Source organism: Boleophthalmus pectinirostris, unplaced genomic scaffold (genome assembly GCF_026225935.1).
Source record: "Boleophthalmus pectinirostris isolate CB_2022bp ecotype Guang Dong unplaced genomic scaffold, ASM2622593v1 HiC_scaffold_23, whole genome shotgun sequence".
Taxonomy (NCBI): Eukaryota; Metazoa; Chordata; class Actinopteri; order Gobiiformes; family Gobiidae; genus Boleophthalmus; species Boleophthalmus pectinirostris.
This window is the reverse complement of record NW_026571207.1, coordinates 9,238,920-9,254,732: the sequence shown is the minus strand read 5'-3', so window position 1 is coordinate 9,254,732 and position 15,813 is coordinate 9,238,920. Positions and strand designations below refer to the sequence as shown.

General features: G+C 38.2%; 1 protein-coding gene across 1 annotated transcript in view; it reads left to right on the top strand.

Annotated features, from left to right (window-relative positions):
* Nucleotides 1-15,813, top strand: part of si:dkey-237h12.3 (teneurin-3) — a 338,669-nt gene that overhangs the window by 290,734 nt on the left and 32,122 nt on the right. Inside the window, 3 exon segments of the mRNA XM_055159618.1 lie at nucleotides 720-740; nucleotides 10,216-10,448; nucleotides 12,526-12,680. Coding sequence (XP_055015593.1) covers nucleotides 720-740; nucleotides 10,216-10,448; nucleotides 12,526-12,680 — 409 coding nt within the window.

Below are 15,813 nucleotides of genomic sequence, written 5' to 3'. Positions count from 1 at the left end.
CTTCTCTAATGTAGGCAGGCTTCTTATGAAAACACATTTTTAGCGCAATATATTGTTACAAAGAATGTAATGATCAATTATCTTATTAAAGCTACTTCAGTGTTTCAGCTTCCTGTTTTAGAAGCCATTTTAGGACTTTAATAAATCAAATTATAGAGTTATTTTTATGGCATTTTTCATAACTCTGACACAGACAGCATATGCTCTAAACTTCATATGATATTACATGACATATGGCCACATTTATCATGGGCGTATCTGGTCAGGGCTTTGGTGGCCAGTGCAACAAGTGTGTGAATCAATATTTCAATAGCAGCGGTCAAACAGAGAGGGTGTATGGAGATGTGAGCTGGTATAGTCTTCCCTGTGGCGTGGGCAGTCCGGTCACAGCCACAGCTCCCCGTTCCCCTCCTCTCCCTCCTCTCACTCTGCTCTGTCTATCTGTGCATGTGCCTTCAAGGGGATACTCTGCTGTCACTTCTCCATTCTGATGTCTGGACTCTGGGCAGGAGAGCAGTGATTGTCTGAGAGCTGCTTTGGCCCAGACGTTGTTTATTCTCCATGCTTTTCTGATGGGAATAAGCAGCTCGGATTATGAAAAAAATAAATAAATAACACAAAACAAACAAAATATGAATGGAATAAGGAAAGTCTATGGTTATGGTTTGGTGGTTCTAACTCATTTTCTCTTTCTCTTTTCCCTCTGCATCTCTCCATAGAAATAAAGACTTTAGACACAGGTACGTCTTCTTCGATCACTGCATGCTTTTTCCATTTGTGTTGTACATATCATAGTTTATGTTACAGACATGCATGTTGTTACACTGTCAATATTTTCAAGAAACTTTTGAGGCGTGTAGAAACTGTGGGGGGAGCTGTATTTGAGTTCATAAATTAACTTTGTATTTAATATAAAGAACATTAATACGCTACTGCTTGACAAATAAGATTTTTCACTTTGAGCATATAAAGCATTATGCATAAATTCCCCCAAAATTCAAAGGACTTTGGATCACTGATCTTTAATGAGATCATAGTGGTCAAAACTGCAAAAACTGCAAATATGTGAGCTCTTAATCCAATCCAATCCAACTTTATTTGTATAGCACATTTTATAAACAAGACAGTTTCCAAAGTGCTTTACATAGCAATGTAAACCAAAAAAAAAAAAAAGCAGAATTATTTTCCAACCAAGAGGAAACTAATAGAATAAATAAATAAAATAATAATAATAAAATTAATGAACAAAAATAATAAAATCAATACCTAAATGCACAAAAAAAACAACAATAAATAAATACAATAAATAAAGTAAAGACACAGGATCACACAACTCATACAGTATTAAAAGCCACAGAAAAAACTGTGGGGGGCGCAGTGTGTTCCAGAGTTTGAGGCTTCCAAATAATAGCAAATAGACAGTTGTGTTAGTAAGAAAAGAGTCTTCATCATTGTCACCATGCAATGTGCCACACTAGCTTAGTTGATGAAACAAAAGTAATAATGCAAAGGTGCTTCATGATTGGCTGCAGGCGCTGGGGTTCAGGTAGCGAGGCATCAGAACAGAGAGAGTCCTTTTAGATTTAAACCGACTGGAGTTCAACAATGAAATGGGCAACTCTCATTCTGCTTTCTGACTGGATAATCATCTTGAGACCAAAACACACAATAGGCTTTATTCACGTTACGCCACAAAACAGGAAGATGTTTGGAAAAATGCGACTACAACTTCATCAGCGGTAAAATGAAGACTGCATATGTTTGTGCTGTTTGGAATCATCTTGAAATTGTCGCCCTTATCTCTTCTATTCGCATGTACCGAGTGTGCTTGGAGTTGTGCGTCAGTGGGGAAATGATGAAAACTGAGGTATGGTTGGAATTGCTGATTAGCCGAACATAATGGAACGCTACAATGACATGAAGATGAAGAAAACTGGGCCTGGGAAGTTGTAATCGCATCTTTCCAAACATCTTCCTGGTTTGTGACGCAAGCGTGAATAGAGCCTATTATAACTAGGGATGGGCATGATTAATCGATTAATCGATAATTGATCATTAAGAATTTCATCGATTACGTAAATTTTAATCGATAAACCGAATGTAGGTTGCTGTGCGTAGTGTGACCAAACAGGGGTCTGTACATGTGTCTCTCTGCATCAGAAGGAGCGAGCAAACACAAACAGTCGGTCCACCTGCAACACGCTGAAGCGCAAATGCGTATTTAACGATGACTTGTGCAAGAAATTCCACGCTTTCCGTTCCAGTCAGGACAAGTGGGAGGCCATGTGCACAGTGTACAAAGCAGCACATATGTTTCGGTGTCCAGTGGGAAAAAGCTTTGCCAGGTGAGAGTCGCGCAATGTCGATGACGAGTCCCCACCTCCCAACCCCCGTACGGTGTCCTGGTTTTGACAAACGCAAATATGGTCACACTAACCTGTATTCCACTGAATCAAGTCTTTTAATCTGACAGAAATGGACCACATCAGCGACACAAGAGCTGTAGTTTTATCTTCGCTGAGTTTATGCAAATTAGCGAAGCGGTTTTAAGTTTCGTTTCTGTGAGAGTTGCGCAAAAATTAATTAAACACATTATAATGTCAAATGGATTGATGTGGCTCTAGAGTCGTTACGGTTTATATGTCGTAAAGTTGAATTTATTTATGCAGATTAGTAGTGCAGATAGTAATGATAATGATGATCATTTTAATATAAAAACATTAATGATTAATCGATAATCGATCGTTAATTCTTCCGACGATCGATTAAGAAAATTTCATCGAATGCCCATCCCTAATTATAACATAAACAACGTGTCCATCATGTCCAGTGTTTTTGTAATCAAGAATAAAGACTACAGTTGTTATCTGCAAAACCCGTATTTGATTTGTGCATGTTATTCATATCTAGGTCGTGTTTATGGAATTTAAAATCTAAATCTTATATACAGTTTCTTTTAAGTATAAGCAAAAATGGGTAGGCTGGTATCTTGCATTCGCATTGTTCTGCAAAAATAATGCAATGTTTTATTCAGAGCTGCCTATATTAATATGATCTCTAAAAACAAAAAGTGTAAAGTAAATGGTGCATAGCCTGTGCTGTAATCCAGTCCAGTAAAACAGCGCAGCGTACAGGGCCATCGTGGAGAACATAATCACATCTCCATTATGACGCTTGGCAGATGTGCTGTCCCTCAGGTGCTTACTCAGTTGTTCTGTATTCATGAATAAGGCACCATTAGATCAGCCAAAGATAAACTGACAATCCAGGAGACACTAAATCAGTGGGGTACACGGGGCGGCATTTAATGCGGAATATTAAGTAACTGATGATTCAATTATCAACTGCGGAGGCATAAAGAGCTGTTGTAGTTGATCTATTGTCGCACCTGCATCACTGCAGGAGACAAACTGTGAATGAGGTCAGACAGAAAGAACAAGCAGGTCGTCCACTGTCGACTTGTGTTTCAGGCAGTTCAATACAAGCTCCATAGCACCACTGGCAACCACTTAAACTGTGATTCTAGGGCACATAATGTACCACTCACACTGCACTATACACATTATATATATGCTGTCTAAAATACATTATACATTTTTGCATTATAAGTATTTTAGACCAGCAGAAAGTCATTTAAACATGGACTTGAGTATCTTTCCATCATTCAGGTGTTGCCTCATCTGGATTTGGGCGTCTACTGGCAGCAGTGGGAATTAACCATGACAAAAAGCTAGCTATTTAAGCAACATGTCTGGCATGCTAAAACAAGAATGCAGTAATGAACATGATTTGACGGCAGAAATTACTCTTGCAAGATTAAACACAATCTAATCGAAATCATAATTTACATGGACGCAATTAGCAAATCTCAAAGGCTGCATTTTTTAAAGTATTATAATTTCCTCCACAAACAAAATAATTCTTATTCCACATAAAAACTGCTAACAGGGTAATACAGAGTTCGAACTCTTTTTCACTGACAAAATTTCAAAACTTTTCTGTCTTTTTCATGACCTAAAGTGAATTTTCCATGACTTTACGGCACCCTATATGTGTAGAATTTTGCATAATTTTAGGGCTAAATATGAAATGTTAACCCTTTCCACTCATCTTATGGTTTGGTATTATATTTTTTTACATTCAAAATACTGTCAGTGCATTTATTGTCGTCTCTTTTATTAAACAAAAGGCGCATACATTCGGAAATAATCATAATAGCCTAATGATAACTTAACAGAACGCTGTAGTTGCATGAAAGAGATACCTTATTTTCCGCACTATTGGGTTCGCTCTTAAGCCTCCAACCCCGTAAAAAAAAAAGACTGCACACCCCGCAATCCAGAGCACCCTGTACACAAATCCACTCGGGTATCTCAGTACGACTTCAGTAAACTACAAAGCCGCACCACCCGCAGCGCACGCAAACACACACGGAGCAGACAGCGACCACATAGCGAAACACACTCACAGTCACACTCATCACTCCACGAGGAATGGAATGGTGGAATGAACTGAAAAAGTGAGTGCAATGTGCCACTTCTAGCCACAACTGAACAACTGAGTCACTGCGAACACGTCGACAATCCAGCGGTCCCAGACAGCACCCTCCCTACACGCCACAACTGAACAAAGCCCAGAGTCACTGTGAACGCGCCAAACAAAGTCTGACTGACCCATCCAACTGTTGTGTTTCGTTTAAAGTCTGGTGCGGTTTAGTTATGAAAAAAGTTCGAAAATAGACCATTCAATGACAGTGCGCCTTATAATTCAGAGCGCCTAATAGTGCGAAAAATATGGTACTAAAATTCCATAACTTTTTGAAAACGTTCATTGAATTTACAAAACTCTATGACATTTCCAGGCCTGGAAAATGACATTTTCATTTTCAGTGACACTGCCAGGTAATATCTGTATAAATATGTTCTTGTATTAATATGTGAATTCATATTTTAGTCTGTGTGTCACTTTTTTGTGTGTTTAAAATTGAATAGAACACAATTATTCAAACATAAAATTGCAAATCTAAACTCAATCGCTATTTGATATTTGTCGAAAATCGTTCTGCCCCACTGTAATTGGCTGATGAATGAGGAAATATAGTCCACTTTACTTGAACTTTGCCTCCAGGACATGTATTTACTCCTATCAGTTTTAAATGACACAGCCAGACGCATCTATTGTACAAAGCTGTATGCTAATCTCCCCAGATGGTATGCCCCATAATGGCTGCCGCTGTCTGGATCAGCTGGCAGTAAGCGTCTGTGAGCGGATGCCGGCTGTGATCTCTTGTAATGGTTTAATGTATAGATGGAGCGGACACCTGCGCCAACACCTGCTCGCGGGTCACATCAGGGTACATCAGAGTGAAAAATAAACAGCACGGGAAATTCTATTGATGTGTCCTGATCAAAGCGGCCGCATGCTAATCTGCCCCTAGCATGTTTAGCCCTCTGACATTATTTCATACTGACAACACTCGCACCATTTGAGTCACCAATAGTTCTCGCAACAAAAAAAGTACCCTAAATGGACATCTCTGGGTACTGTGGTTTCATCAAACTAAAAATGTATTTATTTGATCATAATATGTCTTGCTCGAGTGTAGATATATTGTAAAAGCAGCTCTTAGGGTGAAATTGAGACTGCTGTGCACTGTCTGCCTCTAATTTTAAAACATTTTATATAATTTTAAAACATTTTATATTCAGAGAGCCAGGAAGTATGCTGTTAGCATGCTGGTTCACACTAGTTAGCTTTAGGATACGTTTATATGGTGACGGTGTGAACAGAAGATTCAAAATTTGCCTCGTGTATTCACTTTTTATTCCGGGTTTAGACGAGCGTTTTCAGGAGGAAATCTGCGTGCCTACGGTGACGCAAAAGTGTGTGGAATTCGATTGGTGATTAGGGGATGACGCTAGGTGGTGGTGTATGCGACGTAAACACGTATGCGACGTGAGCAGATCTGACCAGAGTTGTTTGCGTCTTGGGCAGTGTAGACGGAAACAGTACGGCAACTTTTCCACTCTGGAGGGTGGTTTCAGATTTTTGTGTTTTTAAGCCCCAAAAACACCGTCACCATCTAAACGAAAGGCACTTCCGATAAAATATTTTGTCCTTTTTACCCGCAAGTGTTCTCGTTAGTGCGACAACAAAACTCTACACAGACCTCTGAAATTTGTGAATACTTTGGACCACTACAAACTGTTTACTATTACAGTTTTTCACATTTTAAGACATTAAAAATCTGGTACAATGCCTTTAACCTAATTAACCTGCTCAAGTTTTGGAGATGGGTTCCCCACTGCTCCTAACAGGTCCCCCGCGTGACATTGAAAGATGGGTCAAAAGTTCCAAACTTTTAAAAACCTCTATCACTCATATCCAGAACTTAATGGGTTTCAGGCAAATGACTTCTTCCTGATTTGTTATTTTATGAAGTTATTTTGAGGACATTTTCACATTCAAAGTTATGTGCATTCCTTCAAATCAGGAAAGAACCCTTTGTCTGAAACCCATGAATGTAAATGATGATATGCTCAAATAGAAAATGCAAGTAAATAAGACATTTGCATTTACATGGAGCTGTTGAAGTTATCATTTTTAAATTGGTCCAAAACAGCATGTGCGTCTAATAATGTTGTTATAAAAACAGAAATCTGACCATAATAAAAATTAAAGCCACCCTCGCCCTGACGCACATTCCCCTCCCACGCAACCGCCCTATTGTCTATTGTCCCTTCACGGCAGCTGCCCAGGCCCACAGATCCTCCATCAGAAGAATACACAATGCACCGTTAATTTTATTATTTTTTTTAAACTTTGCACCCCTCCTGATCGACCATGAAAAATGCTCCATGTCCGTAATACATTGTTTTGCTTGTAACCATGCATAGAATTTAATCCCTAAATTTGGTACGATAATGTTGATGTTTCATGTCTGTGGTAGGGAACACTACAGTTTACACTTACGCGCTTTATAGTGTATTATATTCAGGCCAAGATCATGCATTAGTGATTCAAATTTCAGCATGATCGGGCTAAGCATTTGCGTGTAAGAGTCTTTGCGCCCCTGCTGGCCAACCGTGGAAAATTCCCCATGTCTATAACATTATATACATATATATATATATATATGTTTGCCTGTGTCCATGAGAAGTCACCAATGAAACAGGAAATTAAGGTGTTTTCGCCGGTGTGCTACAGGCAGACCGTAAGGAATATCTAAAAAAGCATATAATTACTTGCAAACCCATGTCTCTAGATGTGACGTGCCAAATGTGAGCTCATTTGGACCAAAAAAACAAGTTCTAGTAGCGTTTTACAAACACGCAGTAAAAAACTATGGTGAATTTTTGATCCAATTTGGCCAACTTTCTGTTTTAGAGGTATTCGCCAATTCATTTTTTGGTATGTCTTATTGTTCACTATCACTGTTCCGAACTTTGTTTGCCTGTGACAAACTTTGCTTGTCCTCACTCCCATAGAGTCCACTTCTAGATGGCGCTGTTGAGTCGGGTCACTTTGTCGCAGTATCTGTTTTATCAAATTTTTTACCGGACCGGTCAATCCCGCATCCGGTTTGGGAACTTTTTGTCGACATTTAGACCCTCTTCATTTGCAAAGAAAAATAATAATAGAGAAGAACAAATGGGTGAGGAACAATAGCCCTCGCCAGTTACTCTGTTACTGGCTCTGGCCAATAAAAATGTCATTGTCAGAGCAGCCTCTAAACTTTTTACGTTGGACCAAATTACAAACCGGTGTCATCCCCAGCTACTACAGGTTGCTTTAACACTAGTGCAACTAAACAAATCCTTATATTGGCCATCAAGTTTATGGCTCCTTCATCATTTTATAAAGACATTTCACTGCCACGTTTATTTTATTTTATTTATTATCCACTTACAGGTGATCACCATTGACTGAGTGCAAGCAGAGCAGCCACACTTACGAGAAGAGTTTGAAAGAAAGACAATTTGTTTTGAGCATTTTTTCGCTCAAAGTTAAAGACTATGAATTAACATATAAAGTAGTTTAAGAATGTACCAGGTTGATTTACATTTTTGGAAATTTCAGTTATTTCTCGTAACTGATTTATTAGCATATCCCTCATTTAATCTATAAAAGTCATACAAATATGCTACCACTTACTGTGACATTTCTTATTATGCAGACTGATATACTATCTTTGGCTGAAAATGAAAACAGCACGACGGCATTTTAGGAGAACAAAGTTACGTGGGATTGAAATGGGATTGTCATCAGAATTTTCAGTGTCAATTTTGCCCAACTCCCAGAAACATGTTGGATTTTCATGGCAACGTTACTTCTTTTAATGTTCCATTCTATGTAAACTGTGGACCTCAACATTGACAGAAGAAAAATTTCCATTCATTATTTCAATAGACTTTCAGAAAAGTTTCAACTTGCTAATGTGGTAATTAGACGATTTAATTTATTATGTGTTTTGATACTTTATAAACCTCAAAAATTTCAACAAATTGTAAGTTTTAAATGTGCTTATGCCCTAAAACCAACCGCCTAACCACATAGCTGGTGAACCTCTGTTGTGCCTTTTAAATATTAAATATTGAAAACCCTGCAAAACAAATGGGAAATTTACTTCCAAAGCTGCAGTTGGCTTCACAGTGGTTGGGACTGTTGAGAGTCCATACCAAGCCACAGCCAACCACACTAAAATAGATGAGCTAGTGAGACAATTGGTTTAATATTAGGCTAATTGAAACCCAATGAACTGTGTTGACAATCCCCCTCTATTAGTCATTGTAACCTTGCGGCAATAGTCATTCATTAATAGCATCCAATGTGTTTACTTATGCAATTTTCTTTCCCACAGTCTTCTGAAAGATTTTTGTTTGCAGCTATATGCAAAAATCTTCAGTTTCTCACTCCTAAGTATAAATAGACTCCATCTGCATGCTCAGGCTTCTCTTCTTAAGCCCATAATAAGGTTTAGGCTGTATATTAAACCAGGCCATGCTCTGAGAAACAAGAGTCTGTTAATAATTTAAGGTTGTTTTTGAAAATTATGCTTTAATGACTGCAATTAGCCACAAGTGTTAATGAGACAGCTCCAATTATTTACAGATAAGAAAAGAAAGCAGGGTGAAGTTATTAGTATATCAGAGCACCTTACATAATATGTGACTTTATATTTTCCCTATTCAAATATCTTCTAAACATGATGACAAATAAATTCACTGTTAATATATTAACATGTGATGTAAACCAAAAAAATGTTGCCTTCCAGTAGGTGTAAGGCTGTGCAATTAATCATATTTTGATCGCGATTTCGTTTTGTGTGTCAAACGATCTCCACACTCATATAATCAAGTGGAAATGATTTAAAGTTTATTTTGGGATATTTTTTTATAAATAAGTATATTTATTTTATTTTTTTTAAATATAGAGATTGTAGAATAGCTGGATATACAGTTTATTTTGGATACAATTATGTTTTTCTATGCCTTATTTTATGTTCAAAGTATATTTTATTCAATTTATGTTTTATACATGGCAATACTGCTCTAAGGTACATATTTGTAGACTATATTTATTTTCAATGTGAATGTTTTGCATAAATTATCAATAACAAAGTGTTTAGGTTTTTTTTTTTGAGAGAGAGAAATGCTGAATAAATGCATCGTGTAACTAAAATAGAATCGCATGAATAATCATGATTTAAATATTGTCCAAAATAATCGTGATAATGATTTTTTTTTCATAATTGAGCAGCTCTAAGTGGGAGTACGGTTACTTTAAAATAAAATAAAATAAAAATGTATTGTTTTTATACATACAAATATATTTGCATACAGTACTTTATGATAACTACATGAACTAATAATTTATTAATCATTTAAGCTTTGTAACTAACTTAATACCCTAACCCTGACTTCTAATCATAACCTCGTAATTCTGTAGTTACTAAGGCTGAATTAATCTTAATAAACTATTTGTTTATTATGAATTAAGTCTTTATTTTTCATGTTTTATTAAGGCGGTAAATAGTGCAGTTATTATATAGCTATATTTCATGCAATTAGTTAAAATAAGTTATGTGTAAAAATGCTCAAAAGCCTAGAAGAGCTGTGTATTGAATCAGCCTTCTCTGTTTTCATGTTCTTGGCTTAGAAATGCTGTATGAAAACCACTGCTATAACCATAACCTGCTCTATGTCCTGACTGCAGTAACAACCCGGCCCACCGGTACTACCTGGCCACTGACCCGGTGAGCGGTCAACTGTACGTGTCCGACACCAACTCCCGGAGGATCTACAGGCCTAAGACCCTGAGCATCACCAAGGACATCCAGTCGAACGCGGAGGTGGTGGCCGGTACGGGAGAGCATTGCCTGCCCTTCGATGAGAACCACTGCGGAGATGGCGGCAAAGCTCCGGAGGCCCCCCTCACCGGCCCCAAAGGTACGGCTGCACGTAATGAAGATGTCCTGCTATAGTGAGGGGGCGGGACGGGCACGGGGCGTTCTGACATGAGTGGCAGGCAGAGGAAAGGCAGATTTATGGGGACAATAGGTAATGAATACATGGGATGTGTTTGGGCTGTGGGTCAAGGTTAGAAGAAGTATGTCTGCTCTCGAAATACAGCCAAATAGGCAGCTGTTATGGAAGATGTTTCGCGTTCACATTGGGCATGGACAATCAATTAAAAGTGTCCTTTAATGTGCCAGGCTTCTTCAGACTGCTTTTCAGAAAGTAGCCAGGCGTCACACTGAGTTACAAGAGCTCTACAACCTGCCTGCAAACATATGGGCCTGTGCGGTTGGACTGCTCACTTGCCCACAAAATCTGGGGATGAAAAAGACTACGATGAATTGTTTTGCACTAGTTTTTGGCCAGTGCGAATGCCAACTGCACTAGCTGAGCTTCAGATGGTGATAAAGGCTTGAGTGAAGGCAATCTGAGGGAGAGACTCTAATGATGGAGTGGGTGGAAGCGCAGACCAGAGAAGAAACAGCAGATGGCTCCATTTTTCCCTCCTCACAGACATTTGGTGAACTCTGCTCAAATGTGACACTTTTCATCTGTCGGAGATTCTCAGACTGTCAAATAGCCAGCTCCAAGGATTCACCGCAGGCTCCCTCGGCTCGTCAATGTTTTAGCAGAAAGCAATCTTGTGCGGACCTAGCCACAGGTCAAACCAAACCACTCACCTTCTATAGAGGCTTTTAAAGTCTTCATTGAAAAATGAAACCCTACTTGAGCGATAAGAGCAGAGCCAGAGCTGACTCAGACACAGTGGATTCACAAAGGCAAGAGATATTTGATCATATCCAGCCTGTATCTGTCTGTGCTTTTGTTTTACTTAAATGCATCATCCTTTTCATGTAGATTGTGTTTGTTACATCACAACATTTTAATTGGCCTAAGCTTAATAAATTGTTGTCTCACACATTTCCTATGCATATAGTGAAGATCCATATGCTGTCTTCTCAAATTGCAATCTGACAAACGTTTGTGTCAAAACAAAAATGTTGGCAAAAAAAATACACAGACTGAAAGGAATCAATGAAAGCAATAAAATAAAATGTTTAAAAAAAGGGAGGAAAAAAAATTCCAGATTAATACAAAGATATCTGACCACAGATTTTATCATTTGGTATTCTGTGTATCTGGTCTCAAAAATCTGGTGAGACTGTTTCGTCAGGCTATTGAAACTAAGCTAAAGACAGGTCAGAATATGGTAGAGTTTGAGTAGAACTGTCAAAATGCTGTTTTGTCCTGGATTATAGTTAGTAACTCTGCAATTTGTGGAATTATCCAGAGGAAACAACATCATTAAGTTCACTGCACATCTGTCCTCCATATGACTTGATGATGACAAATTTAAAATCTAGAGAGTAGAAAATTTATCATCTTTTTTTACACAAACTAACTTTTACAACAGCATCATAAGCATCCTTGAAGACTCCTGATTATGTTTGAATTGGCACGTATTTCTGAGTGATGTGTTGACAGCCTCGTCAGTTTGGGACAAATGGCTGCAGCGACTTGACTGTCTGACTTCCAACTTCCATGGCCGCGCCGACACTCAATCACAGACACAATTTGGACCCCGTTGTCACCATGGAAACCACCCGTCTTTCACCCCTTTCAAACCCAAATTGTCCGAAGCTGTCATTTCCACTCGGCCGCCCATTTCGTATCTCAAATTGTGTGCAGATTGTTGGCGATTGTTGTTGGGGAAAAAAAAATAAAACTGAAAACACAAGTGAAACCACCCATTGACCCCTCACCTCTGAGGCCTGGATTTGAAAGCACATATACCGTTTGAATACAGCCTTTGCCACTCCTGCTCGAGAAATTATTTAATACCAGAAAAGCAGCGTTTGAATAATTGATGGATATGCTTTTTGCAGTGACCTGAATAATGGGGAGGCAAGCTTGACACATGTATCCTTCGTGTTCTGTCGACTGAGTCATGCAAGCAGAGAGACCAGAAAACCTCCATAATATATAGTATATTTTCTCTTTTCTCCAGGCATCGCGGTGGATAAGAACGGCCTCATCTACTTTGTGGACGGCACTACCATTCGTAAGGTGGACCAGAACGGGATCATCTCCACCTTCCTGGGCTCAAACGATCTGACTTCTGCACGGCCTCTGACCTGCGACAACAGCATGGACATCAGTCAGGTGAGTTATGTGTGGCGAGGAGCCAGGGCAGTGCCACAGTGTGTAAGCCTATTCATCCAGCCATGACAGGAGATAGGAAACACAGCTGCACTCCAGAAACAATAACCCTGTAAACTATAAATGGCTGATTTGTTAACTGGACACATGAAAGGAAAAAAAAAAGAAACTGACAACATTTCTGAACTTTAATGTCGTATTTTTCAGATTATAAGGTACAATATTAATAATGTTGAATTCTCTTATCTCTTTTCATACAGAAGATGCACCGGATTATAAAGCGCATTAAGTGAAACAAATGGACGACACTTGAGACTGATCCCTTAGACAAGGCGTCCATGATCCATTGGCAGATCGTAGCGTAACTCGCTACTCGCTACTCAATACTCAAAACTACATGGCTCATTTGCATAAACTATAAGCACTGAAAAAAAAAAAAAACAGCTCGCTCCTTGTGCGCTGATGCGGTCAGCTTCTGTTGGGTTCTGCGAGACTCCTGACTACGATAGCAGTAATGCTTCAACAAACCATCAAACGGAGCGGCTTTGTAACTTACCAAAGTCGTACTAAAACATTTTGACAGATTTTTGAGCGCCGTGTACCACATAAAATCGATTCAAGGTCAGTAAGCACAACTAGAAAGGTACATAAGGTGCACTGGATTATAAGGCGCACTGTTGATTTATGAGAAAATTAAAGGATTTTAAGTGTGCCTTATAGTCCGAAAAATATGATCATTTGAAATTTCCCAATCATTATGGGGCGGGGGGAAATGCGTGCTTTCTTTAAAAGCACTTTCCTAATGCATAATACCAGTGTTCACCATGATGAGTTTATAAGAGCTTTTCCCAACTTTCAGAGGTCACTGCGGACTTTTGCCCTTGCAGTAAAGCTAAAAGCAACACATCCTGAATCTGGTTTATAAATGGTTTATAATTACATACAGGCAACACACAACAGTCTCATTTTGGCTGCTTATACAATATATCTGTGCTAGGGCAAAACAAAATGTGATCAACTACAGGGACAGGTTGGAGGTTGTGTTTAGCTGGGCTTACAGTTCATTTCCAGCGCCGATATAAAGTCTCATTAATTCAGGTCATTTCAGGGCGTATTTCAGTTGTGCCCTGTTGATGAATTGTGTAAAGTTTGTAAAGTTTCGTGCCCTTTTAAGTGAATTCATACACTGAAGCTTCAAAGACTAGTGTCCCGATTTTCCTCCCCTTTTGAACTGCTGCCTCTTTTCTGCACTTCTCCATCTGGTAAACATCAAAACTGACATCACAGAGGAATATCACCCCACTGTCTGTTTTATTGTGAACTAAAGGAGTTACATAAGGAAGTGATGCCTTCCCAATCTCTTTTACCCTGGACATAACCCTATTCATGCTCTTTCAACTCAATTAAAGTGCGTGTGACAGTTTTTCATGTTTTTCTCATTAGGCCCTGGTTTTGTGGGATTGTACGTGTGGTAAAGAAAAGATTTATCATAGTTTTACATCATTTTACATCACATAATTAGCCTGTTTGCTGTGGTTACGCAGACTTGTGCCAAAAGGACAATAATTAATTAGCTGTGGGTTTATCCACTTTAATGCACTTAATTTTTTTTTTTGGAATTGCTGTTTTGTTTGAAAACCTAGGCTAATATGAATTTTAAAAAAACTTAGCGGTATACTGGAAAGGCTACTGTAATATTTAAAGAAAGAAATAAACATTTACTTTTCATTTAAAAACATGTCTACAAATTTATTCTAGGCTTTTTATGCCATATTTAAAAAATAGTGAAAAACGTTAACCGCGTTTTGATATTCAGTTTCAGTATTTGGCCAAGCATTTCATTTTTATTCAGTTTCGGCCACAAATTTTCATTTCGGTGCATCCCTAGTTAAGAGTCAGATTGTGGAAACAAAAGTTGAGAAGAAAAGTATAAAAATACAAGAAGTACTGCATAGTTTTAAAACAGAATACCTTTACCTGTGTCATCAAGCCAAAAATTCCATAAAGAAGAATTTTTCTGTCCATTTACCCCTTCATATAATAAAATGAAAGTGTGTAACAAAATAAAAGTGACTTATTACTGATTATCAACAGTGTTGGGGAGTAACAGATTACATGTACCGGAGTTACGTAATCAAAGTACAAATTATGAGTAACTGTATTCAGTTACAGTTACTGTTTCAGTGAGTGGTAATTGGATTACAGTTACTTTGTTGAAATAAATGGAATACACAGAGGTATTTTCCTGTTTTCACTTTTTTTAAAATTCTTTTTTCGGTAATTCCACTCATTGCCGGACACTAAACCAGGTCTAAATCAGGTCTAAACTAGGTCTAAAACCAGATCTATACCAGGTCCAAATCAGGCCTTAACCAGGTCTAAAACCAGGTCTAAACCAGGTCTAAAACCAGGTCTACACTAGGTCTAAACTAGGACTAAACCAGGACTAAAACCAGGACTAAAACCAGGACTCTAATACCAGGTCTAAACTAGGTCTACACTAGGACTAAACCAGGACTAAACCAGTACTAAACCAGGACTAAAACCAGGTCTAAAACCAGGTCTAAAACCAGGTCTAAACCAGGTCTAAACCAGGTCTAAACTATGTCTCAAACAGGATTTAACAGGACTAAATCATGCTACGTGGACTGTGTCTCCTCGTCTTCTATCAATAATATTTTTAATATGGTTAAGTAAAGACTGGACTTTTTATTGTCTTTTAACAAAAAAAAAAAAAAATCGTATGTTACAATATCCTTGTCTTTGCTTCTCTACAGCTAACCAAGTAATCCAAAGTATTCAGATTACGTTACTCACTTTAAGTAATTTAATGGATTACGTTACCAACTACATTTTGGGGTATGTAATCTGTGATCTGTAGGGGAATACATTTGAAAAGTAACCTTCCCAACACTGATTATCAAATTATAAGTACTTCGTAAATAAAGCAAGTTTTGGCCCTTGTTTTTATCATTGCAAGTAAAGTGAATAAAGTAACTAAAAACTTGACAAAATAGGCAAGATATTTTGTAAAAGCTTAAATATAATATAATGTTGAGTATGTTTTAGTGAAATTAAGAGTCTAACTTGTCTTATGCACTTTTAGGTTAAGAAGGCAGCCCAACTTTCAACACCA